Here is a 27,782-nt window from a genome sequence, read left to right as displayed (position 1 = left end):
AGCCTCTGCTTCGCATCGTGCCTAACAATGCCCCTTAGCTGTTATAAATTCACTGTAACCCACGGCTTCAAGGAGCTTATTGCTTTTATAAAACGGTTATTCCATATATGTAGTAAGTTTTCACAAAATAAAACAAACAAATAAAATGATATTAATAAAAACAGTATTCTTCCACCAAACAATGTAGTTCCTCAGAAACAGTTGTGATTGCAATAAAGTGGTTGCCAAGCAACACACAAAGTAAACAAAGGTGTATGTTTGTAGAGTAATTTACAAAAGCTTCGCGCGTGGCTCAACCAATCGGGATCAAGGACCGGAACGATCTGTTTTATAAATGTTTCTAGACTCTGCTTTAATTGTTAAATTAAATTGTATTCATCAAAAAGCATGTCTTAATTGTTTGAAATCATGAAACTTACAATATTAAACTGCAATTTATTAAAAGTTGAACAAAAATAGCATTTTTAAGGCCCTATGATTTTTTTTTTCTTCTAAAATTCAGTTTTATTTTTACCAAATCCTGTTTTCCATTAATTAAATAATCGGCATATGAAATATATTTTGTAATCAGTTCAGTTAAAATTTGCAATCAAATGATGGCCTTTTAAATGTAAATATTTATCCATTTTATCTAATTTCTGTGTTATTTCTAGTTTGTCTGTTGGTAGGCCACTCAGGATGTTGGGTTTTTTCAGAGCTTTCAGAAGCGTGCCCATTATGAGCACATAAAATTAAGCATGTCTCTTTTCCTGTAAGCAGTGACCGAAGGGGGCGACCTGGAGACCGCTACGAGAGCATGGTGAGCATAAATCAACATCGGAATATGAATTTGTAGTTCTGCAGCATATATTGAGATTCATCATTTGATGGTCATCTATCATTGTGAAGGATAGAGATTTGTTTTTCTTCCATTAATGGGCACTTTCAGAAAAAAAGTGGAATGGCTTGTTCTTTCTCACTGAAGTGACAGTGTAATAGATGCATATGTGGAGCTCTTATGCCTAGTGCACTGGTTTGGCCTGCTGTTGCTTGGCAACAGATTTTTGAATCACTTGTTGCCTTGGTTACCAAGGAGCAGTTAAATACGTAGGTGAAAGCCATCACACTCGCCAATGAACTTTGGGCTTTGCTGCTCTGAGTGAGTTGAGAGTTCTGGAAGATGCCAAGCCTCACAGTATCCACATAGAGTATCAGCACATGCATGTCGAATTCAACGCTAAAATCTGAATAAAACAGCCAGTGTGTTCAGCTGAGCTCAGTCTCATAATAACATATCCAGGCCACGTTTCTTTCAAAAGAAAAAAAAATTAATATCAATGATGCAATTCATTTTTATAGAATAAATGTTAGTTTATTTCTTTCAAATATTTTATATTTTGCATTTAAAAATGTAATAAATTTAAAATAGAAATAAAAAGGCTGTTTTGGCATTCTTGCAAATTCATGACAAATTAATAAATTTTCGTCTTCTGATTCCTGATACCATAATGTTTGTTCCTTCCAATTCCAATGGAAATTTAAATATTGTGAATTTTTATTGAATTTATTTTGAATGAGATTACAATAATAAAAAATGGGATAAATGTCTAATTGACAAAAATGTCAATTCAAATAAAAAAGTTTTTTGTCATTCCACAGCTTTTAATAATCAGTATGCTTAGAACCCAGGCATTACAATGGTTTTACAGTGGTTAAGGAATGTTAGGTGTGTGGCAAAGCAGTGACCTAAAACCCCTTTAACCGTGGTAAAAATCACTGTATTGCATGACCTCGAGTGGTTTATTGCTTTCATTTTAAATAGACGTGTCAGATTGAAAGCTTAAAGAATCAGCGACCCATGTAGAATGTGCTTTGAGTTTACGCTTATGCTCCCTGAATTGACTCCATGTTTTTTTTCTCTCTACCACAGAGTGGAGGTGGATATGGTGAGTGTTCTTCAGCTGCACACATACACACTAGCTCAAGGTTACCTCCAGCCAAACGGAGCACTGCACTCAATAGTGTAGCGTTTCCTGCTTTTCTCTCTCTTTATCCTTTACTGTCATAGCTCTGATATCTTGATCACTTTTTCCATCTTCTTTTTCTTTTCTTGTTTCATCTGAAGACAATAATTCTTCTTGGGAGCCTTTCCAATCTGGTGAGTGTGTCAGATATTGTGAAAATGGATTATGGATTGTATATATTAATACTGCTTGAATAAGAGTGTGAATGAGAGGCCTACATATAGGCATTGGCTGACTCCCAGTAAGCTGTTTGTTTCATCAGGTGGTCGAGGTTCTTACAGTGACATTGGTGGGCCTGTTATTACAACACAAGTGACTATCCCTAAAGATGTGAGTGCAAAATGACACAACATTTGCAAAAATAGAAAATCACAAGGTTTTTGTAGTTTGTGTTTTAATTCTGTTTTTAAATGATTTTAATATTCACTTCTGAATTTTATTTGGTGGTGCAGATAATGAGTGACTTGAAACAGTGGGATTGGGAAATGACCTGATTCAAACTCAGTTTGCCCACACCTAAGCAGCAGTGTTACTTTAGTATTATTTATATTCTATTACCATATTTTTTTTCAATGTAATTATGTATTATTTTTGTTTTCAGTTTTCATTTTCATTTAAATTTTTTTTTGCAATTTTTTTTAAATTTGTATTTGCTTTAATTTACAGTTTGTCATTTTAGTATTTAAACTTTTATCTAATTTTCATTTAAATGTAAGTGTACTTTTTTTTTTTCAATTAATATTTATATTTTATTTGATCTCCGCTTGATTGCAATGCTGCTAAGCACCACTGTGCTATACAGTGTGTTACTGCAATTGATTGAGTTGGTTCAGCAGAACACATAGTTTGGTCCTCTTGTTCATTTTATTTGTTTGTAGCATACACATAAAAACCATAGTTTGGGTACTTTGGGCTTTAGCCGAAAGATTTATTTTGTATGTAAGCAAAGTGGACATTATAACTGAAATATACTCAAATCAGTCTGAATCAAATCAAAATCAAATTGAGAGCTTCTGAAACAGAATTGATCTAAATTTGGAAATCTGTTTGGATACCTGATTTTGACATAACTATGTATTTTTGTTGTTTGAGTTAGTATTTCAATCACTGTTTTTAGTTTAGTTTTAGTGGAATGGGAGACATTTACTTCATGTCTTGTTTTAGCTGGCCGGCTCTATCATTGGCAAAGGTGGCCAGAGGATCAAGCAGATCCGTCATGAGTCGGGAGCATCTATTAAAATCGACGAGCCTCTGGAGGGCTCAGAGGACAGGATCATTACCATTACAGGCACACAGGACCAGATTCAGAACGCCCAGTATCTACTACAGAACAGGTGAGCCTATCGCCTATTCCAGCACTTTACCACAACCCCATCCTGACACCTAACCTTCATGTGTTTTAATCAGGTGCGACAGCTTTCCAATTTTGGACCAGTGAGATTCAGTGTGGGCTCTGAATTCACTTAACAATTACAGTTCCTTAATAGTTTCATTTAACAATCCTTATAGAACCAATTCTGAATAAGAATCTCTATTCCCAATGCTAGTTAGGACCGAAAAAAAAAAAAGAAGATATTTACCTACTTTGTTTTGTTATACCTGGTTTGAACACAAGGTTACACTTAACCAAAAAAATCACAGCTTCCGGAGTATATTAAGTCTTGTATTTTGTTATGGTGAAAATACAGGTGCTAAACTACTAATTCCAACTGCCTGTCTTTCTTTGCTTACTATTTGGAACTAAAATGTATTTTCAGTAGTTCTTCACACTTTCTTTATGCTTCATATACATTTGACTGCCGTTTCATGCACTTCTTTTTGCCTGACCTAACAGCTTCCAACTTCAGGGGGAGTTTCCTATTTTTTTCTTTTTGTGAAATGTGTACAGAAGGGCTTGTTATATTAGTTCCATTTGGGATCAAATCCAAATATAATTTACCAAGGGGCAAATGAGTGGGACCCAGAAGAATGGAGTGAACGCTGGCTTGCTTCTGTGTGGAAGACTTGTGATTTTGTTGTTGTTAGTTAGATGAAGTGACAACAAATCACGGTCTGCCCTACAGCACAGGCCCAGCATCATCTGCCCCCACCCTCAAACACATTTCACCCATCCTAACTGAAGAGGCCTACTCTGACTAACATCTGAACTCACATCTGACCATGTCACTGCTGGCTTATACTCTGTTTGAACTCAAGCTGATTTGATAACATGGGTAAACTGATCATAAACCAGCTTTTCTACTGTAACATGCTAAGCTGTCTCTTGTCTGTATTATGATATCCTCACCTTATTGTTTGGGTATACAGTTAAGTCATGTTGTTAAATTTAAATCATAATTGACCCTATTTACTTTGTGAAGTGGTGTAAATGATTGGTCTTTTTGAGAACGATTCATAGTTGCACATTCATAGTTGGACAGTGTAACTGATGATATGTATCACAATAGTTATTTGTGCTGGAAATAAGGTTGTTACAATACCACAATTTTATATACTATTGAAATGTCATAATTCTCTGAACAAATTTTCATATCACAGTAAAGTTCTCTAGCTTATTAAAGACATGTAAACAATCAATAATAAATTAAACTAATTACAAACAAGTGGACAAATAAATATATTAGAATAAATATTCAAATAAAATGCTTTTATGTTTTCCTTGTAGGCTTGTGCTACAACAATACTACAGTAATTTCTTAAAGTAATCAAATATAAAATGAAACTGGATATTCTTCACTGTATGCATTAACGCGCATTGAAGCTTATAAACATATTAAGGCCCTGTCCACACAAACAAGGTTATTTTTAAAACCTTTTTCTACTCGGTTTGGCCGTTCGTCCACACGCAAACGCAGCACCAGGTTACTGAAACCGAACATTTTTGAAAATGCCTGCCGGGGTGAAGATTTTCAAAAACTCCGGTTGCAGTGTTATCGTGTAGACAGCGAAACCGGAGATTTTGGCTTGTGACATCGGAGCCTGCGCTGCGATCTCCACCTACTGGAGACTTTTTCAAGCTTCTGATTGGCCAACATGGCTTTACGGTTGAGATTATATCGCCACCTGTTGGCTTGGCATGCTCTTGAGAGTACGTTTGCATTTCATGAGGACGGAGATTTTTTTAAAAACGGAAGAAAGAAAAACTGTTTATAAAAATACCTGTGTATGTGTGGACATGGCCTAATATTACAGAAGTTATTCAGTTAATAACAGTGAGTGATTTCCTCTTTTAAAGGGATAGTTCCCTAGATAGATATGTCTGAACTGTCCTGAGTGCGTTCTCATCAGCTGGCGCCTGACGCGCCGCCGCCTTCTTGGTTTACGGCGGATCGCAGGCTTATAAGTGCATTACCGCCACCTATATCTCAAATGGAGCATTGACACTCCTACAGGCACACAGGACCAGATTCAGAACGCCCAGTATCTACTACAGAACAGGTGAGCCTATCGCCTATTCCAGCACTTTACCACAACCCCATCCTGACACCTAACCTTCATGTGTTTTAATCAGGTGCGACAGCTTTCCAATTTTGGACCAGTGAGATTCAGTGTGGGCTCTGAATTCACTTAACAATTACAGTTCCTTAATAGTTTCATTTAACAATCCTTATAGAACCAATTCTGAATAAGAATCTCTATTCCCAATGCTAGTTAGGACCGAAAAAAAAAAAAGAAGATATTTACCTACTTTGTTTTGTTATACCTGGTTTGAACACAAGGTTACACTTAACCAAAAAAATCACAGCTTCCGGAGTATATTAAGTCTTGTATTTTGTTATGGTGAAAATACAGGTGCTAAACTACTAATTCCAACTGCCTGTCTTTCTTTGCTTACTATTTGGAACTAAAATGTATTTTCAGTAGTTCTTCACACTTTCTTTATGCTTCATATACATTTGACTGCCGTTTCATGCACTTCTTTTTGCCTGACCTAACAGCTTCCAACTTCAGGGGGAGTTTCCTATTTTTTTCTTTTTGTGAAATGTGTACAGAAGGGCTTGTTATATTAGTTCCATTTGGGATCAAATCCAAATATAATTTACCAAGGGGCAAATGAGTGGGACCCAGAAGAATGGAGTGAACGCTGGCTTGCTTCTGTGTGGAAGACTTGTGATTTTGTTGTTGTTAGTTAGATGAAGTGACAACAAATCACGGTCTGCCCTACAGCACAGGCCCAGCATCATCTGCCCCCACCCTCAAACACATTTCACCCATCCTAACTGAAGAGGCCTACTCTGACTAACATCTGAACTCACATCTGACCATGTCACTGCTGGCTTATACTCTGTTTGAACTCAAGCTGATTTGATAACATGGGTAAACTGATCATAAACCAGCTTTTCTACTGTAACATGCTAAGCTGTCTCTTGTCTGTATTATGATATCCTCACCTTATTGTTTGGGTATACAGTTAAGTCATGTTGTTAAATTTAAATCATAATTGACCCTATTTACTTTGTGAAGTGGTGTAAATGATTGGTCTTTTTGAGAACGATTCATAGTTGCACATTCATAGTTGGACAGTGTAACTGATGATATGTATCACAATAGTTATTTGTGCTGGAAATAAGGTTGTTACAATACCACAATTTTATATACTATTGAAATGTCATAATTCTCTGAACAAATTTTCATATCACAGTAAAGTTCTCTAGCTTATTAAAGACATGTAAACAATCAATAATAAATTAAACTAATTACAAACAAGTGGACAAATAAATATATTAGAATAAATATTCAAATAAAATGCTTTTATGTTTTCCTTGTAGGCTTGTGCTACAACAATACTACAGTAATTTCTTAAAGTAATCAAATATAAAATGAAACTGGATATTCTTCACTGTATGCATTAACGCGCATTGAAGCTTATAAACATATTAAGGCCCTGTCCACACAAACAAGGTTATTTTTAAAACCTTTTTCTACTCGGTTTGGCCGTTCGTCCACACGCAAACGCAGCACCAGGTTACTGAAACCGAACATTTTTGAAAATGCCTGCCGGGGTGAAGATTTTCAAAAACTCCGGTTGCAGTGTTATCGTGTAGACAGCGAAACCGGAGATTTTGGCTTGTGACATCGGAGCCTGCGCTGCGATCTCCACCTACTGGAGACTTTTTCAAGCTTCTGATTGGCCAACATGGCTTTACGGTTGAGATTATATCGCCACCTGTTGGCTTGGCATGCTCTTGAGAGTACGTTTGCATTTCATGAGGACGGAGATTTTTTTAAAAACGGAAGAAAGAAAAACTGTTTATAAAAATACCTGTGTATGTGTGGACATGGCCTAATATTACAGAAGTTATTCAGTTAATAACAGTGAGTGATTTCCTCTTTTAAAGGGATAGTTCCCTAGATAGATATGTCTGAACTGTCCTGAGTGCGTTCTCATCAGCTGGCGCCTGACGCGCCGCCGCCTTCTTGGTTTACGGCGGATCGCAGGCTTATAAGTGCATTACCGCCACCTATATCTCAAATGGAGCATTGACACTCCTAATTGAGATTGTAGATAGTGTCAATGGTCCATTTGAGAGATAGGTGGCAGTAATGCACTTATAAGTCTGCGATCCACCGTAAAGCAAGAAGAAGACGCGTCACGCACCAGCTGTTGTGAACGCGCTCAGGACAGTTCGGACAGTGCGGTGAAAATCAGAGGTAAAAAAACGATATAAATACTGTTCAGTTTCTTGCACAGACCGATCGTTTTGTATCTTTGCACATCAATGTATCGTCACGAGCCGCAGGGTTTAATTTGGTTTTGTTTGAGTATGTTTTTTTGACTCTCAAAGCCGTGATTCCCATCCACTTACATTATATGACTGACAGACTGCAAAGGTTTGAGTTAAAAATCTTCGTTTGTGTTCTACTGAAGAAACAAAGTCACCTACATCTCGGATGCCCTGGGGGTAAGCAGATAAACATCAAATTTTCATTTTTGGGTGAACTATCCCTTTAATTGTTTGATTAATGTTAAGGATGTAAACAGCAGCAGTTATTGCTGGTGTCATGTGAGTGTAACCATGAGAGACAATAATCCAAAATGTATACCAGCTGTCAAATTTCTGCCATTATTCATATTGGGATACATATTTTTAAAACTGACTTAAGGAAGCTGGGTATAATTAGGCTAGTTTTTAAATCGGATGCATTTCTTAGGGAGTATACAGTTTAGATTGTAGCTTTTAAGTTAATGCATTGCTGCTAAAATATCAAAACAAAAGATGAAGAAAAACTATTCAACTGTACTAGTAGGTTTTTGGACAAATAGTTGTCCCATACCTAATTTGAGCTTCTTAATTTTACTCTTACAATAAATAACTAAAGTATAAAATAAAATGGGTTAGTAATGCTATTTCATGTTGACTAATGCCTGTTGCATGCTCTTATGAGTAAACCTCAAATATGCAAATAGTCAGGAAATCAACCTTAAAATGCTCGCATAAGTAAATCAACTTGTTTAATTATCTTTTCTACACAGTGTATTATAAACTAGATGTACTCATGCTTTGTCAGTACTGTATTTACTTTATTATAATACTATATAAACAGTTTGTTTTGTATTGTTTATTGTAACGGCATGTCCAGATTCGAAATCATTTGGCCGCTGGCTGAACTGTCCCAGCACGATGAGATTTTGTCTGTGGTCTCAACCGTGTCGTTTCCTCTTTCAGCGTGAAGCAGTACTCTGGTCGGTTCTTCTAGAGGGTGGAGATCCAAGCCAAACTGCCGTACCCATTCACTTCAACTTGTTTTCAGAGCCTACATTCCTCTGCTTCTTGGGTAGATGTGCTCCCTGCCAGTTCTCCTAACAATATTTTTTAGACAACATATTTGAGGGGAAATTTTTCTCAAAAGCAAGTGGATCCTCTTATTTCTTTAACATTTTCTTTCTGCACGCGATTTTTCCATTATTGATTGTACTGTTTCGTAAGTAGAGGGAGCCCATCTGTGATGTCCGCTGTTGGCCTTACCAGAGCTGCATGCTTCATCTGTGCAACATGCAGAATGTAATCTTAAGTTGTTGGGTTTTTCTTTTTTCATTTTCGTTTTTTTGCCAATGAATTTATTGTCCCATTATCTTGTCTTCTTGATGATGAGACTTTTTGGGGAAAGTGTAAATATTGAGTTCAGTTCCTTCAAGTTTTAATATCAGTACAGTTTTATTTAAAGGATGAACATCTATTTTGATTTGATAAATGGGGGTATTCAGGGTGGGAAAAAGGATTAATTCCTGAGGGAATTTTTTGTGCTAGTTTTCTCAACCCAATTTTCATTTTCGTAAAACCTCAGAAGATGGATTGACCGTTTATACTCCATTGACATTGGGATCCGTTAAATCTTGCTAGCGCTTGTTTTGTACGTCTGTTTGTAAGCATTTTTACCATTTTAGATGGATCTTTCTAGACAACTTTCTCTTCAAAGTTGGGGGGAAATAAAAGCTTCTCTGTAAAAAAACTATTGTGGCAGGTCTCTTCCATGTTCTTGTATCTTTCTTTCTCTCTGTCCCATCTAGTGTCTTTGTAGAATGTGCTGCAAATCTAAAAAATTCAAGTCTGCCACCTTTTACTAAAACAGTGTCTGTGTTTTGGTTGTGGTACTTTTGGTATAAATTTCTAGTCAAAGGGACGTGTGCAGTTAAATGGCTTGTGTTGAGATGAGATGTGTATGCATAGAGCAGGTGTGTGCCCTTAACAGAGTAGTAGATCTGCATTTCTTAATAGTATTTTAGAGAACAATGTATGTCATGTTACTTTTACATCTTTAGCACGATTTGATAAATACTATTTCTTGAGTATTTGATGCATTATGTTTCTATATATTCTACTACTGCATATTTTTCCCCTAAAAATAATTACAGAAGAATGCGGAATAAATTTGCTATTTGTTATATGAGCTATATGAAAAAAAAAAAAAACATTTTCATTGCTTTAAATAAATATTACCTGACTTAAATTATAAAAAAGTAAACTTATTTTATTTCAGCTGTTGCCATTTCTCATTTTCATTTGGAGTACAACTAAACTTGACTATAGAAATAAAAAAAATGTGACAAAACACCCGAAAAAATAAATAAATAAAAAATAATAATGATAATTAAATACACTGAAACTAGCTAAAACTTAAGTCTGATTATTTGGTTAGAGCAGATTATTTTCTCCATTAAGAGGTTTAAATAATTTCTTATGTTTATTTTATAGAACTGCCATATGAAATAGCTAAAATCAAGAAATACTTTAATATTTAAGTGACAGTAAACTATTTCATGTTCACATCTAATTTAGGTTATGAAAAAGCACTTAAATGTTCTGTGTAATTTTCCAACACTAAAACAGGGGTGCCAAATCCTACCTTCCTGTAAAGTTCAGCTCCAACCATGTATGTAAAGGTTTTTATTTCTACAGATAATGTTTAGCGTTGGACTATTGTCTCCTGAAAGAAAAAGAAAAAAATGTATGAAAATTTTCATAAGGATCATTTAGGCTCAAAACTGGTCCAATGTTTTAAGTCTGAACAATTTCATTCTTTTTGACCTGCTCCTCCTCAATTCTGCGCGTCACACAACAGGGAGTGGAGGATGCTGTTGCCTTTAATGAACATTACATATTAGTAGACAGGTCCGAATCATTTTAGCGAGTCGGTTGGTTCGGACGTTTGCTTTGAGTCGATTTCAAACACCGATTAATTTGAATCACCAGTACAGTTCCTCTGCACATTTTACTCATTACTTCTGTAGGAAAATAATATCAAGGTAACTTGCATATAATTACATACAAAATGTACATATTTTTAAAGCACAAACTGTCCCCGTCCTGCAGTTAACTAACAAAGTTCTAACATATTGATTCACAAACGCGTGCTAATCGATTCGTCCGAATCGTTAAAAAGAGCCGGTTCAAAAGAACGATTCGTTCGCGAATCGGACATCCCTATTGCATATGTAAGAACCGAGAGTCCAAATCGAGCCTATTCAAACTGGGATTTAAATCAACAGGAGTGAAGACCTCAATGGACTAACTTATAAAATCTCGTCAGACGCGTGGACTCCTGACTGTCCGCGGTTCGAGAGTGATGTAGCGTTCACTTACGTTGGGAAACGGTTTTCCAGGGAATTGTTGGACATATGCAGCGATACCACGCCCGGAGTGGAGACTTTAACACGGGGGCAACACCATTCATGCAAATATTCCCAACCACAAGTTCATGGACAGGAGACTTTAGTACGACCTAAAGAGGAACTACTGCGTTGTATTGACTTTCAATATTGATCGTCAAATATAAAAGCAGTCTGTAATGGAGTTATTGCATCCTAAGGATCTGTTGCTTTTCTGAGTGATATAAAACACAGATAAACCGCATCAGGATTTCAGCCACTGTTACATTTTTAATAAGGGTTCCTGTAACATTTGACTGCCGTTTTCCATCCGCTGCAGAAATATTAGGGGTATAAATTATGATTTATGGTTTGGATTCTCTCCTCAGCGCGGCAGGGAAACTCTTTCTCTGGCTTTATCTAAACGATTGCATTAGAGTCAGTCGGGACTGATGTTCTTTCGATGGAATTGCTGAAAAGCTCCAAACTGTAAATTGCCGCGGAGAATCATGACGCTGGACACCATCATGGCGTGCTGCCTCAGCGAGGAGGCGAAAGAAGCGCGACGGATCAACGACGAGATCGAGCGGCAGCTCCGCCGCGACAAGAAAGACGCTCGGCGCGAGCTCAAACTGCTTCTGCTGGGTACGAGGTGCTTTCGTGTCACTCTACCAAACTTTCGTGCATGTGTCAAGGCGTAAAAAATACAAATAGTTGTAGTTTTACACGTGGCATCTGAAAATAAAAATCATTCATTCATTAATTCATTAAAATACATCGCTTACGTAGGTAACTGATACAGTGTCTCTCACCACTGCACGTCTGTTTTCCTGCAAAGAAAAGATCAGCCCTCTTTATTTAACATAGATTCATATGAGCTCGACAGGTGGGACAACTGTTGCAGGTGCGATGGGATGTGATTGACTCCTAACATACTTAAGCTTGTGTACAAAATGTGATGTCTTTATTATGTGACCCTGGACCTGGTTGATGAGTGGTTTGTTAGGATAGGACAATATCTGGCTGAGATACAACTATTTGAAAATCTGGAATCTGAGGGTGCAAAAAAATCAGAATATTGAGAAAATTGCCTTTAAATTCGTCCAAATTAAGTTCTTAGCAATCTATATTACTAATCAGAAATTAAGTTTTGATATATTTACGGTAGGAAATTTACAAAATATCTTCATGGAACATGATCTTTACTTAATATCCTAATGATTTTTTGGCATAAAAGTAAAATCGATCATTTTGACCCATACAATGTATTGTTGACTACTGCTTCAAATATACTATGGTATATTGTACTATGGTATTTTGTTTTGTGGTCCAGGGTCAAGCGATTCACCAACAAATTGTTCTTTTAATTCAGTTTTGTTTATTTGGTCGTGTCCATTCGCAAAAAAATGTATGATTCTCTCTTTTGTAAAGAAGAAATTAGTTGCCATCTGCATTAGGCCTATTAGAAATATAGTTTAATATTATTATAATATAAAAGAAAATTCTCTTAAGGATTCTTTAAGATTGATTTATTAGGAATCCAATAAGATTTGTTTATACATTCATTTATACAATGTCTTAAGATTCACCCAGTGTCAGAACAATAAAGATAGAGACATCTCTGTTGGAAAATTCAGTTAAACTCTAAGCGTTGAAACGTGGCATTTTTTTTTTTTTTAACTAGTCTAAACTCATCATTACCTGGTCGAAGCTTGGGCCAGTAGCATAAACATAGCCACTATGTTAAGACTGCCTAAAAACTAGTCTGACCAACATAGCAGTTTGTCAAGGGGTAATCAGCCTCACTTTTTGAACTCAAATTAGACTCCATGAACACAAAATGCTGCATGTGTACTTAATGGGAACTCATCTGGAGTAATGATTCAAGTGACTCTGTGAATCGCTGCCATTCAAGAACCTTCCAAACCACAGTTGGACGAAGTACACAAATCAAGTACTTGAGTAAAAGTTCAGATCTGTTCAGATTTTTGATGTACTTAAGTAAAAATTACCGATAGATGAATGTTTTTGCCGTTTCATATAGGCTACTTTTATCATTTAATTTTATATTAGCATATATATTTTTATAATCCTACTGCTGAAAATACCTGGGATTTTCCCAAAATAACCAATAAGGAAATAATTAATATAATAAGGAAAATATAATTAGATTTTCATAATGATTTTTTTCTTCTCAAACCTTGTCCGTGGTGTAAAAACACCCCTGGCCAAATGCCCCCAGAGGGCATCACTTCCCACTTTGATAATTACTGTAGTTACCATGTTCTGAACATCACAACCTTTCTTTTTCCCTCAGATGTAATCTATCTAGGTGGTTGAATACAAATATTTGGACTTTATTTTTAAAAAATTACCTCAATTTAGCACCAGCAAGCTCGTTAGCTAGACAGTTAGCATCAGCTAACGTTACTGACTGATTTTCAGCATGGTTATGAATAAACATTTATATTTGTCTACTCGCTAGTTGATCCAGATACATAGTAACTTAGGCTATGTCTGCTGACAAACAATATAAAAACAGACGTCACATAGGACTAAATGCATAGCATTTTAGTAAAACTGCTAACGTTACAGCAGCGGGGAAGATGAACATGAGTTATTTTATTTAATCTGTGTTATTTTAATGTTTTTTGACCTAAAAAAGAGACTCTGATGTTAATGTGTCTGCATTCAAGCATTTCAGTGGGCTTAAACAGATCACCCATCAGATTTAGTTCACAAACAACCGCTGCCCAAATGTTCACGCAAAGAAAGAAGGCGTAACTTTTATTCTCGCTGTAGTATTGTTGCTGCCACCATGTCGAGACTCTGTGTGTTTCGTTGTGAAAGCGAAACTACTTTGGTTGACCTTCTAAAAGAGGACGATATCGCTTCGTCATGCCTGGAGCTGATCCGTGCTGGTCGCTGAGGAAATACATCAACTTCGCGCTGTGGATCGCCGGATCGGCTTTCACCGTGAACGAAGCAGAGTCCAGCCCGGGGTCGTCACATGTGGTTGCCGTAAGCCCGCCGGCTGCGCCGCTCTCAAGCCCGCCCGCCTCCGCTCACTGTAAATATGATTTTCAGTTACAATAATTAATCCTAAAATTCGACATTAGTAACTTACTTTTAACAGCATCAGACGCGCGCGCACTCACAAGATCTCCCGGATCTTACTTGTGAGTTCAGTTCACTGGAGACTCGCACTAAACGGTTAATTTGAATCAGTGAGTTGTCGACTCGGGAACAGCTGCAATCGGATCATTCCAATTTGTGAATGAATTGTTTGGTGCGATTTGCGAACCGATTTAAAAGGTTCATTGAAAAGAATCAGTTCGTTCTTGAATCAGACGCCGCTTCTGCGTCTCGGAGCACGTGATAGCCTATATTATAAGGAGTAACGATTTGTTTTATGAAATGTAGTGAAGTAAAAAGTACGATCTTATGCTTTGGAATGTAGTGAAGTAAAAGTAAAAGTTACTCAAAATAAAACTACTCCAGTAAAGTACAGATACTTGAAAAATGTTCTTAAGTACAGTAACGAAGTAAAACTATTTCGTTACTGTCCACCACTGTTCCAAATCAACCATTTAGTTAAAACTGAATCAGATTTCCCACTGCTAACCCTTCACTATTCACATGCTTCCGCTTTCAGGAACTGGAGAGAGTGGGAAAAGCACCTTTATTAAACAGATGAGAATCATTCATGGCTCAGGCTACTCAGAAGAGGACAGGAGAGGCTTTACCAAGCTGGTCTACCAAAACATCTTTACATCGTTGCAGGCCATGATACGGGTAATGGATACTCTCCAGATCCACTACAAATATGAACATAATAAGGTACAGTAATTTGTCTTACCCAATCACTCTTATTAATCTGATGTTTCTATGGATTTGTTATGCAGTCTTTATCTTGGTCACAGGTCTTCTCTGAACTTTTAAAGCACAAGCTAAACCTTTAGTAGTAAAGAAATAGATGCAAGTGAATGTTATTGGTGCTATGAATGTTAGAGTGTGGCATCTTTTTGCATCTTCTGTAGTTCAGAGAATCAGGGGAATGTTGCAAGTTGGACTTAAATTGCATTGTCTGCATGAGAGTCATGGCTCAGTGTGTCAGATCAAGTGTCACTCAGATAACTTTGCCAGGTCAACTTTGTAGGTCAAACATCGACTCAAATAGGCTACCCTAAAAGAGATAAAATCACTTTGGGCTAATCATGTTGCCTAGGCTTAAACACAATTACCCATCCAAGCTATGAAATTAATTATACCATTTTACTGCCTTGCAGAAATGTGCCATCTAGTTTTTTTTCCATTTGTAGATGCCCCCAAAGACAAACCTATTTTCCATTGTGCGTAGTTGAAATATTTTGGAACACAGCCTCAATCAAGTTCCGTCTTATTGGGTCAGGTGTAGTGAGATGGAGAACTTCAACAAATTTGAGTTTTAAGTAAAATGGGTCAATAAAGTTGTAACCAGGTTATGTATAAGTGGGCTAGGACGTGACTCAACATTTACTGTTGATTGTGTCCCATTGGCTCAGGGTTGCCATATCTGTGTAACAAAACTCGCCCAACTGGTACTCAAAACTAGCCCAATTGAGTTCTGGGGAAAAATGACAAAATCAAAATCACTTTAATTCGCATTCCTGGCAGTCAAAATCTCCTTTCAGGGTGTTCCACTCGGTCAAAAATGCTTTACCAGGAACGGGATTTCGCTTCAACCTGCGGACTAAAAAAACAACCTGTGACAGCTTTATAAAAGTAGCCTAATTCCATTGGAAAACCATGGACTTGGCAACACTGCATTGGCTGAAGCGTCGGCTTTTAACACTGTTTTAATTGCACTACTTTTCTCCTCACAGGCCAATGCAAACATTGTCAGAGAAGTAGATGTAGAGAAGGTCTTCTTGTTCGTCAACCCCTATGTAGATGCCGTCAGGAGTTTATGGAATGACCCGGGAATTCAGGAGTGTTATGACCGGAGGAGAGAATTCCAGCTCTCAGATTCCACAAAATAGTGAGTGCATCTTAAGTCTGTCACCTTCCATAAGAAAGAAGAAACACAATGAGATCGCTCTAATGTGGGTTCTCTTAAACAACAGTGAGATTAAATGCAGAACAAATGTGGCTTTTACTGAAGACTTCTGCTTCTCTGATTTTTCTCTTTTGAAAAAGTCAAATAATCTAACATGTGTCTTCTAGAGTTTTAGAAAATGTCTCAACAATGTCTCACACTGCGGTCAGATTTGCCAAGACACCAAAGTCTGCACTCTCAAGTTCTCATCAAAACATTTTTCAGCAAATTCACCCAAGATCAAATGATCTGAGCCGTGATATACGTCTGACAAACAGTGCGTAAAGTGAGTTTCTGATAAATTAATAATAAAGTATTAATACCAGGTTATATTTTGCATGAAGAAAATTAATCCCATTTTAGGATCATTAAGATAATCAAGCACCTGCTCCAGTTCCAAAAATATCAGTTTCATTACTGTAGTGAAAAAAAAAAAAAATATATATATATATATATATTTTTTTTTTCCTGCATGATTTAAACAATTTCAATTGAATGTTATGCTGCTATACAGTGCTTAACAAATTTATTAGACCCCCTGTCATAATAAAGACAGAAAACAAATAATTTAGGAATCTGTCATAAACTAAAACTGTTTAAAACTAAAAGTTGTATTGTCATTTATTAGGCAAATAACAAACTGAAACAAAAGAGTAGCCTTTTTTCACATATAATAACCAAAAAAAACGTATATTTATATATTTATTTTTATTTTGTATGGCCTTCTTTGGCCTTGATAACAGCTTACATTCTGTACTTTTCCATTTCCACTTCCCTTTTCCTTATGTTTCTGTTGTTATTGATTTCCAAATAGTTTCTAGTTGTTCCCAAAGACTTGCTTTTGAAACTTTTTTGTGATCTGTCTTTGAATACATTAAATCCAAACAATAATTATATTTTAGCATTAGAAACACTACTGTGACTAAAGAGCGTAACCATAGCACCGTAGCACCACATAATGGTGTGGATTAATTGATTACAAAAACATAAAAAAAAATGATTTTGGTAATCACCAATAAATACTATTAGATTAGGGCAGATGTGGCACAAACCTTATATATACTAATATTTATGTGACCCTGGACCACAAAACCAGTCATAAGGGTACATTTTTTGAAATTGAGATTTATACATAATCTCAAAGCTGAATAAATAAGCTTCCCTTTCAGTCGGTCACTCTCGACGTCATGTCGGATGACCGACGAAGAGCTTCCGTAACGTCCCTGTTCCAAGTAGAACGGGTACGTTTTCCCAGTGTTATCCAGTCTTACTCATTGGGTAGTGCCATAGCAGCAGTAGCTGGTCCTCTTGTGCAAGCCCTGGCACGCCAAAAAGTAGGGGCGCAGGTGGCTTCCACAGCACACTGGAAGGGGCAGTATCTGTGGCCTTTTGGTAGGATCCCAATTCGTCGGTCATCCGACGTGACGTCGAGAGTGACCGACTGAAAGGGAACGTCTCGGTTACGTATGGTAACCCTCGTTCCCTGAAGGAGGGAACGGAGACGTCACGTCCCGTCGCCACAGCTCCTGTACCACCGCTGAGCGGCCGGGTCACCGGCTCGGCTCCTCAGCAAAAACCTGAATATGCGCTGCATCTGCTGCCTACTTATACTCACGCTGTGATCAGCGGCAGCTGGATGCAATAATCGCATGCCAATGTGCATTGGCTCGTTTAGTTTACACTCGAAGTAGATTGGTCTCTCTAAGCGAGATCCCAATTCGTCGGTCATCCGACATCGTTCCCTTCAGGGAACGAGGGTTACCATATGTAACCGAGACGTTCCCATTGATGTATTGTTTGTTAGGATATGATAATATTTGGCCGAGATACAACTATTTGAAAATCTGGAATCTGAGGGTGCAAAAAAATCTAAATATTGAGAAAATCGCCTTTAAAGTTGTCCAAATGAAGTTCTTAGCAATGCATATTACTAATCAAAAAGCTTGAAAATATTATCACAATGCAAAAAAAACTAATGTTACAAAAAATATGCTTCCTGTATCCAGAAGTACATTTGTTAATTCTTATTTTGAGGTAAAATGTAACTCTGGTTTCACCCAACGAATCATAGAGATGCTTCAGAACTGTGAAATGTTCACTGTTTGTCCACAGTTATCTAAATTCACTGGATCGCATTGCCAACCCTTCCTATGTTCCCACCCAGCAAGATGTGCTCAGGGTCAGAGTGCCCACAACAGGGATCATCGAATACCCCTTTGACCTACAGAGTGTCATATTCAGGTAAATCTTCTCTTTATACTTACTCTTCTTGTTCATCTAGTACCACATTGATACAAAATGCTCAGTTCATACAGTTCAACCCAGTGCTCAGATGCCAGATTGTAAGTGTATGACCTTTCAATCTGATGACTTGTCCTCCTCCACCAGGATGGTAGATGTAGGGGGGCAGCGCTCAGAAAGGCGGAAGTGGATCCACTGCTTTGAAAACGTCACCTCCATCATGTTCCTGGTAGCACTCAGTGAATATGACCAAGTTCTGGTTGAGTCTGACAATGAGGTAAATGAACTACCAGCAGAGGGAGCCAAAGTTGTTACTAACCACTTTAAATGTTTGCAGAATTTCTATTTTGCGTGATGCCTTGATGCACATGCCTTTCAGCACAGAAAAATGTATTTTTACGAATTCACATTTTATTTATTTAGTGGGGTATACAATCCTACAATCACGATTTTAGCAAAGAAAAATGTCTTGTTAAAAGTGTACTACATTTCTTGCGGGAAAAACTTTTAACTGTGTGGCATAATCTTATCAAATATTTATTTGATAAAAACTAATGAAGCAGTATTAAAATATTAGTAATAATTAAAAATATATATATATTCTCAGAAATCATTGTGGATTAACAAACACGCAGGAGACCTTTTTGATGTGACGAAACAAAGCCAGAAATATTATTTATTTATTTAGTCATTTATTAGACGCTTTTATCCAAAGCGACTTACAAATGAGGACAACAGAAGCAATCAATTGTAGTATTAAAACAACTAAAAACAGATCCAAAACTAAAAGCTGAAACTTTATAAATACTACCTATAGACATTTTAAAAATAAAGAGACATAATAAATTCAGACATAATGCAACTAAAATTAAAATAAATAACAAATACAAATAATACAAATCAAATGACAGTAGTTTATCAGTAATCCTAAAAAATAACACTGTCATACATGCTAAAAAACAACAACTTACTTACACATAGTAAGAAATGGTTATAAGAAACTGAAACAGAAGCGAAACAAGTAATAGGAATTATAATTTTGTGTTTTAAATAACACATTTTGGATAACGCATTTAATATTATTTTACTTAATGGCTATACCGCTTGACATTTTTATAGTCATTAAATGAACCCATAAAAACAGTCTCTGACTGACTTGGATCATATAATCAGTAGATAATTAACTTTTCTTTTCATTCTTAACTTTAAATGGCAAGCTGTGCTCACTTTAGCAGTGTTTGAATGTTGAATGTTATTTTTTTCTGAAATTGTCAGAAGCGGTGAATTAAATGTTAGTGTTGATTGCTGTAGTAAAGCAGGACTAAAATAACCACTGAAATGGCCCTGATGTGTTATTTTCCCTCACAGAATCGAATGGAGGAAAGCAAAGCATTGTTTAGGACGATAATAACATACCCCTGGTTCCAGAATTCATCCGTTATTCTTTTTCTGAACAAGAAAGACCTTTTGGAAGAGAAAATAATGTTTTCACACCTTGTAGATTACTTTCCTGAATATGATGGTAAGATTAAAAATATTGTGATATGTTGTTTTTCCATATTATTCTGTGAGATTTGAAAAAGATGGTCAGTCATGATGCGTTTATTGGACTGATGGTCTTTCCATGGTGCTGCAAAAGCATTGCTGTATTATTGTTCATACTTCAGGTTCCAAGTTATTTTAAGTAAAAGCTCTGATTAGTTAACCAAAATCGATCTATTTCTTCTCTCTTAGGACCCCAGAGAGACGCTCAAGCAGCACGGGAATTCATCCTGAAGATGTTTGTCGACCTGAATCCAGACTCCGAAAAAATAATTTACTCTCATTTCACCTGCGCCACTGACACAGAAAACATCCGATTCGTGTTCGCTGCTGTCAAGGACACCATCTTGCAGCTCACACTGAAGGAATACAATCTAGTCTGAACAACGGCCGGTTATGCTTTTGTCATCGTCTTGCCCAGTTAAAAGACTCGTCAGTCTGCAGCTAAAGTCTGCTGTAATGCTGTGATCCACTAAAGTCTGCTTTAACTGTTCGAGCAGTCCGCTGATTCTGCTCTGAATTTGGACACGCGTTTTTTTTATCTGTAACACAAGCTGCTCACTGCTTCGTCATTATTTATTTGCACCTCGGAGCTACTTCACAGAGTTCAACTTGAATGATATTATTCCATTTGAATGAAAAACATTGTTATTGAACTTTCTATTAAGGTTTATTCTGTAGCAGGTTTTCAAGTTGTATTCATTGAGCTGTTTGCTATAAATGTTATGTAGATTTCTGCAACTTGGACATATTAATTATTCCGTGTGGTGAAGTCTTTAGAAAGCAATGAAAGTACTTATATGGTATTGTATTTTATAAGGGTCTTTTCTCATTTCCAAGGCACATGCATTGATGAAGAATAGATAACAGCTAGTTTTACATGAACATTTACATTAAAAGAGCCAAAGTTCTTCTAATGTGATTGTTTTATATATTGCCATACTAATAATCATACCACAGGCAATAAGTTGCCCTTGCCAGTATCATTTGTTGTTATACCATACCAGCTCTTCGTATGTATTTCTTGTGTTCTTGTACATCTGCTGTTCATGACCTGATCCATTAAGATCACCGGTGTTCTGTTACATCAAGCCTGAATGATGTGCCAAGAGAGCCGATTCCTGTGCATCCTAATCTTAAACTACAAATGTGCCATTCAGAGATTTTCTGTAACACTTGCATACATTTAGATTTTTTAATAATAAATTACCCAACAGATGTTCTCAGTGAGGCAATGATGCTCTTACTGGTGTTGTACTGACTTGACAGTGTGGTAAGTGTGGTGTAATAAAGCTTTGGTCAATATTTGCAGTTGTTTTTAAAGACGGTACAGATTTGTAAAGAGTTTCATGTGATTAGATGCGTGGCAAACAAATTAATGTTTTGTGTTGAGCCAAGAGTAAAGGACCAAATTTCTGTTGTGATCCTCGGAAACTTTTTTGGGGGGGGTGAAGCTGACATGGTTTACATAGTGTGGACAGTGCTGAATTTTGGGTTATCACTGGAAAGTTTTTTTTTGTTGTTGCAATAAAATCTGCTATTTTAGAGAGCAGTATATAATATTTGCTGCTATTTTAGAGAGAAGTGTATAATATTTGCTGTCCAAATGTAAAAAACCATAAAACTCATACAGTGGGCCAAAAAAGTATATGGACACTTGGAAAATTGCATAAATGTCACTGCAATAAATAAAATATCAAACCAAGTGGCATTTGTTTTTAAGAAAGATTTTAAGCAAAACATTTTACAAACGGAAAATAAAATAGTACATTGTATTATTGAAAATTAAGAAAAAGTGTTAACTTTTAAAAACAATAAAATATCTGAGTCTGAAAGTTTAAAAAAGTCAAACTCTTTAACTTAATTGCATCTACCTGATCTGTGTGTTGGTTCAGTAAGTTAATAAATGTGCCTAATGATTCAGTTGTTCAGTGTGGCTTATGTCTGCTTAGATGCTTACTGCAATAACATAATGCTTGGAACCTTTATACATGACCTATGACCTCAATGGCCTAAGGCCTTCACACATGGCAGATATATGTTCACTGAATATAAGCAGACCATTCATATCAGGACTAACTCAAGATCAAAACACGTTTCACTGTGCATTTACTGAATGAGATCTGTGATGAGTCCTCCTGATGTACTGCATCATCTAATTTATTCTTCTCTTTTCTTCTTATTTGTCTTCATATTTTAAATCCATTTTATTAGAATCTTTATTTTTTTTACTATTGTGCATGAAATGTGCTAAATAAACTTGGCTTGGAATCCATTGTATATTTTCAGAGACAACTATTAAACTTAAGTAGATTTACTTAGCCCTAAAATACAATTCAAATGTAATTAAAAATATGGGTAAAATAACTGAATAATCAATACAAGAAATGTAATTCTTGTGTAAACTATTCCAACATAAAACTACATAAACTGTATTCATAGCAAATGTGCGTTTTAAAGAACTGGACAGTATTGGAATATGCAGCGTTTTGTAATGTAAAATTAAATTAAATTCATTTCAAATTACTACGTTGAATTTATAATATCAAATGTATTAAAAGATCAATAAAACATAATATGATTTTAAAAAGAAATGTCATAGGTATGAGAATATTACATAAAATAGCATCAATAACACAACTGCTCAGATATGATTTTAATTTATTGATTTACTCTGCAATATGACATACATCTCAATCTCAGTGTGCTCTGCTGGAGAAGGCCTCTGGAACAAATTTCATCTATTCATATTATTCAGTAGAATTTCAGTCTATAAGGATCATATGTCAAGAACCAGGGACACATGCAGTGATACAATCACACACATAATGTCTCTCATATATTCACACACACACTTGTAGACTTCATTTGAATATTGTGCTTTACAGCAATCTTTTTAAGTCCCTTTATTTTAGTTCGCAAACCTGTTAGCAGGAAGAACGTGGGAGACCTAACAGCATGTAAACACATAAACAGATAATCACACACGCACATACAAACCTATTCACATACACACCCTCACACACTGACACAAGAGTTCAAAAGTAGACAGAGCAGTCACACTGAACGTGAAAACCTCTGAAACAGCATGCTCTTAGGATTTGATAGATCTTTGATTGTGGCAACTATTTTTACCTTTATACATGGCAAACACTCAAAAAGACATCAAAGTTCTGAAACATCTAGGACTGATTTTAGTGTTGTGAGCACAAGAACAACTAATGCATCACTATGGCTTGATTCTTAAAGGTGAAGTGTGTCATTCCAGCGCCCCTAGTGGCTCCAAAGAGAATTGTTCATGTGAATGATCGGGGGGTAGTTTTGATACAAGTCTGATTGCTTGGAAGAGTAATAGCGCACCTCTCCACAAAAGTCACATGATTTGAGGTTTTATTCAAAACCACTGATAATATTTAGAGTTAGTGGTTTTGAAATCCCCTTTGAATAATATATGCAACATTTGGGTTTCGGAATAAAAATCATTCATTTTCTCCATTAAAGAATTGATTTATAATAACTTATAAAATACCTTAAAAACGTATAAACCATTAAAGATAGACCTACTGTGAGTTACAAGGTTGTTGATCAATGCAGTATATGCTTTTGTTAAAGCTATAATTCATCGTTTCGACGTTTTTCTCAAAATGTTTAAATTATGTTTAACAGTGAAATTCCTAGTGGAAAACTACTTTATGATTATATATATATTATATCAACATCTTTGAATCTTTTTTTCCTCTGTGTTAATTAGATTCTGTCATTCGCAATACTTCATGAGATTTTTAGCTTCAAATCTAATTTTGTAATGTCGTAATTAACCTTGTAGCTTGTTGGTTTGGTTCATAGCTTATGTCTCTTTAATAATCCCTACAGGAAAAACAAGTGGATGAATTACTTCCATAACCGAGGTTGCACTCTATAGCAGTTTATAGTAGCAAGCACTGGGTTTCACAAATGTTCTCAAGCCACCTGTTGAGGCAATATCCACTAATGTTTGAAAGAATGTTTAACTGCACAAATGTCTTAAAAGAGCCACAAAAGTCTTTATGTTACTTTGTTCAGGAAGTCAACCTGGGCTTAAAGTAATAGAGGAAGCATTTTAGCATAACACACTTGACATTTAAGAACTACAAATGATTTCTCCCTGCTGATTTTGAACTGATAGATATAAAGTGATATGAGATGTTGTTTAAATTTAAACCTGACTCATATTGTTTCTGACAATGGCAATAATTAACTAGTGCTCTATTTTCTGTGTCCCCAAGTCATCAATTTAGCATGAGAGGGTAGAGTTGGCATTAGTGCTAACAGGGTGCTACGCTTTGAGAATAACCTTGCATGCACTAATATTAATACACAGCAGCTGAAGTGACAGGATTTTGCCCTTTATGCATGCTCCAATTAGAAAAAATACCTGACGGTGAAAATTAGGAGTCTAAAGGGGAAAAGTACTACATTATATTATTGCTAAAATGCCTCTCATGCATAATTCAAGTAACAAGAGAAACGTTTGCAAGACGATAAGAGACAAAGAATGATCCAAGCATCGCACTGGCTTAAGCTACTGTTCTGTGAGAAGAATTATTACATTTGAGGTGATTTGTATTGAAGAACATGTGGTGCTGCACTATTCATCCCAGCACTGTGAGATACCAAAGCACAAAAATACCCTTTCTCTTATTTTATGCGATTATTGCATCCACATCAGTGTACAACAATCATTACAATTTGAAATACTCAAAACCTTTACAGACATATTGTTCTTGCACCCACAGCCAACGGCTCTTATGAACTGCTCGCATTGGGTTGAGCTCTGAAACAAATTTTTAAAAAGTGAATCATTATTAATAAAATATTGTGATCACTTAGTATTATTTAAAAAAATCGGAAAATTATTTGAATATACTTTAAAGTCGACATGAATCACATCACATCACATTTTTCTTCTGTATTATGATGTATTTCCAAGTGAGTATATCTATATATACTTTGAGTATTAAAGAGGCTCAAGTTCATCACTGAGAGCATCTCACATTATTGCATTATTGTCAACAATTATTTTTTTCATTGTCAACATTACTTCTTGGTGATGTCAGCAGAGCATTAGAGTTTAAGGAATGTTTTGAATGGAAAAAATAACATGCACTGATGAATCATGTAGCATGAGGAACATGTAAAAAGGGTATGTTGTGATTTCATGTTGACTTTAAACATAATGCTTGACTTGAAATGGCTATTTACTACATGATTAAGAAATCTTACATTGATTCTTGTGGTTTCTCACTTCCTTGGAGAAAGCTGTTGATTCTTTATAAAGAAATGAAAAAGACAAACATGTTCATATAGCCAGAGCACTGTATTGTAGTATGACATTTAAAAAAAAAAGTCAAAGGTCTCAAACATCTTCTATAATACTCACTTAGAGCTCTCTGCTGCTTCCCGCAACTCCTCATCCAGTCTAGAGAGGCAAAGATAAACGTATTATTCATTATATTTTAGCTCAAAAACATTCTTTTAATTTAATTTAAAAAATGTAGAATATCAAAAACAGTTAAAAAGAACACTTTACTCTGATTTTATATTAAAAAATGATACAATTCAATAATTATGTTTACTTATACTTCACTTAAATATTTTAGATTATAGGGGTTTGGTAGACAAAAAAGGTTGAGGACTCCTGGTAAAACCATCTAACGTTGCTGTTCACCCCAGTGTTTTAAATGTCTGTTCCCATAGAAACATGTCTTCACAGGTTTTAAATGATTTGAGTCACAACTCCTGTACAGATTCTCATAAGCACCTCTTCGTCTCGCTCTCACAGTATGTGTGCAGCTGATCAGTGCCTTGATGCTTCCTCTTGTACTGCACAGAGCAGTGCCTAAAATAGTTTGCCATACATTTATAAGTCAGTTAAACGTGTGGCTCACCTGATGATGCACTCAGGTATGTGGACGTACTCCATTGGGATGAGCTCCTCCAGTTCTGCTAAGCTGTTCACATACTTGATCTTACTGCTGAACTTTGAGCTGGAAAACATTTATAAATCAGTTTTATTTAGTTTGTTGTTGTTGTTATTATTATTATTATAGAATGAACGTACCATTTACAATACCATTATTTTTATTTATTTATTAAATTTTTTGCTTACCAAGGCTGCATTTATTTGATCAGATATACAGTAGAAAAAAAGAATACTGTGAAACAGTATTACAAATAAAAATAACTATTTTCCATTTTTAATACATTAAAAAGGCAAAGCAGCCATTTATTTATTTAAACTGTGATTTACTGTATAAAATCTAAAAATTAAAAAAAATTAATAATAATAATAATATTAAAGTGCCCCTATTATGGATTTTTGAAAATTACCTTTCATGCAGTGTGTAAACACAGCTCTAAGTGAATGAAAACTTCCTGGCAAGTTTTAAATCTGAAAGTGCACCGTGTATAAAGTTATTGTCTCTCAAAAGAAAGAGTTGACTCTGAATCACTGAAACGAGTCGTTTTTAAAACGAATCCCAAGCCGTTTCATGTTGACGTCAACATGAAACATTAGCATATTGCCCGCCCACTTGTTGGTCTGAATGAAAATGCAAATTCATTCTTTGCCACTAGGTGCAGCTTTTGGAGCGGTAAAAATAGCGGTTTCCCGCTGTACGCTGTACACACTGTGCTCACAAATGCTGCTTTATCAGGCATTACAGGCATGATGAAATGAAAATGAGACTAATCGGACCAATCACAGCAGATTAGCGTCAAGCAAAGGAGGGGTTTGGAAAAAAGAATCGTTAAACGAGTTATAATAAGTAAATAATTATCGCTTTTTATTTCTCCTATTTCCTACTACTTGTTTCACTTCTGTTTCAGTTTTTATAACCATTTCTTACTACACTCTTAAAAATAAAGGTGCTTCAAAAGGTTCTTCAAGCGATGCCATAGAAGAACCATTTTTGGTTCCACAAAGAACATCAAAGGTTCTTTAAAGAACCATCTCTTTCTTACCTTTTTGTAATCTGAAGAACCTTCTTTCGCCACAAAGAACCTTTTGTGAAACAGAAAGGTTCTTCAGATGTTAAAGGTTCTTTCTGGAACCATTTAGACAAAAAGGTTCTTCTATGGCATCGTGAAGCACCTTTATTTTTAAGAGTGTATGTGTAAGTAAGTTGTTGTTTTTTAGCATGTATGACAGTGTTATTTTTTAGGATTACTGATAAACTAATGTAGTTTGATTTGTATTATTTGTATTTGTTATTTATTTTAATTTTAGTTAAATTATGTCTAAATGTATTACATCTGTATTTGCTTCTGTTGTCCTCATTTGTAAGTCGCTTTGGATAAAAGCGTCTAATAAATGACTAAATAAAATAAAATAAATAAAAATAAACTAATCGTTTGGGAGTCATTGAGCAAATAGGTAAACATAAATGCATATTATAAGCCAATGAAAGTGTTTTTTGACCTTGCATGCATGTCAACCTGTTGTTGGGGACCAAAATACCAAAACCAAAATATGAACCTTTCATTACCCATAATAGGGGCACTTTAAGTAAATCAATCAATCAATCAATCCTTTCACTATACCTGATAAACGGTTTCGTGATGGCTAGAACTGTCCTAATGAACCATGATGGGTGAACAATGATGAAAGATTTTAAGTTCTTTCTGAGCCTGAAAAAGTGTAAACAACAACATTAGTCTTCATTTTTTTTTTTTTTTTTATATATTGTGTATTGCACAGACAATATATTTAGCAGGTAAATAACATACTGTATACCTCCTATCAATCATCTGATAGCATCTCTTGAGCCAGTTTAGGCCAGGCATCCTCCGC

The 27,782-nt window shown here is 35.8% G+C and overlaps 3 protein-coding genes across 3 annotated transcripts in view; 2 read left to right on the top strand and 1 right to left on the bottom strand.

Annotated features, from left to right (window-relative positions):
* The window catches only part of LOC107691775 (heterogeneous nuclear ribonucleoprotein K-like), a 27,128-nt gene extending 17,673 nt beyond the window's left edge, over positions 1-9,455 (top strand). Inside the window, exons 15-16 of the mRNA XM_016490588.1 lie at positions 3,168-3,337; positions 8,672-9,455. Coding sequence (XP_016346074.1) covers positions 3,168-3,337; positions 8,672-8,702 — 201 coding nt within the window. The 3' untranslated portion in view covers positions 8,703-9,455. The remainder of the gene's footprint in view (positions 1-3,167; positions 3,338-8,671) is intronic.
* Positions 9,456-10,913: 1,458 nt separating this feature from the next.
* Positions 10,914-21,408, top strand: LOC107691711 (guanine nucleotide-binding protein G(q) subunit alpha). The gene is made up of 7 exons (XM_016490489.1): positions 10,914-11,736; positions 14,747-14,931; positions 15,957-16,111; positions 18,281-18,409; positions 18,557-18,686; positions 19,778-19,931; positions 20,144-21,408. The coding sequence occupies exons 1-7, from the start codon at positions 11,601-11,603 to the stop codon at positions 20,332-20,334; spliced, it is 1,080 nt and encodes a 359-aa protein (XP_016345975.1). The 5' UTR covers positions 10,914-11,600; the 3' UTR covers positions 20,335-21,408.
* Positions 21,409-23,736: 2,328 nt separating this feature from the next.
* The window catches only part of LOC107691712 (protein prune homolog 2-like), an 8,916-nt gene continuing 4,870 nt past the window's right edge, over positions 23,737-27,782 (bottom strand). Inside the window, exons 7-11 of the mRNA XM_016490491.1 lie at positions 27,533-27,619; positions 25,879-25,977; positions 25,371-25,409; positions 25,214-25,258; positions 23,737-24,764 (exon numbers count right to left, since the gene is read on the bottom strand). Coding sequence (XP_016345977.1) covers positions 24,737-24,764; positions 25,214-25,258; positions 25,371-25,409; positions 25,879-25,977; positions 27,533-27,619 — 298 coding nt within the window. The 3' untranslated portion in view covers positions 23,737-24,736. The remainder of the gene's footprint in view (positions 24,765-25,213; positions 25,259-25,370; positions 25,410-25,878; positions 25,978-27,532; positions 27,620-27,782) is intronic.

This window comes from Sinocyclocheilus anshuiensis, unplaced genomic scaffold, assembly GCF_001515605.1.
Source record: "Sinocyclocheilus anshuiensis isolate Anshui unplaced genomic scaffold, SAMN03320099.WGS_v1.1 scaffold246, whole genome shotgun sequence".
NCBI classification, from domain to species: domain Eukaryota; kingdom Metazoa; phylum Chordata; class Actinopteri; order Cypriniformes; family Cyprinidae; genus Sinocyclocheilus; species Sinocyclocheilus anshuiensis.
This window is presented reverse-complemented; position numbering and strand designations above follow the sequence as displayed.

Excerpts from the sequence above, each read along its gene's own strand:
- LOC107691711 (XM_016490489.1), top strand. The coding sequence starts at position 11,601 with ATGACGCTGGACACCATCATGGCGTGCTGCCTCAGCGAGGAGGCGAAA. Across the intron at positions 16,112-18,280 it reads CTCTCAGATTCCACAAAATA|TTATCTAAATTCACTGGATC; the intron begins GTGAGTGCATCT and ends GTTTGTCCACAG. Across the intron at positions 18,687-19,777 it reads TGGTTGAGTCTGACAATGAG|AATCGAATGGAGGAAAGCAA; the intron begins GTAAATGAACTA and ends TTTCCCTCACAG.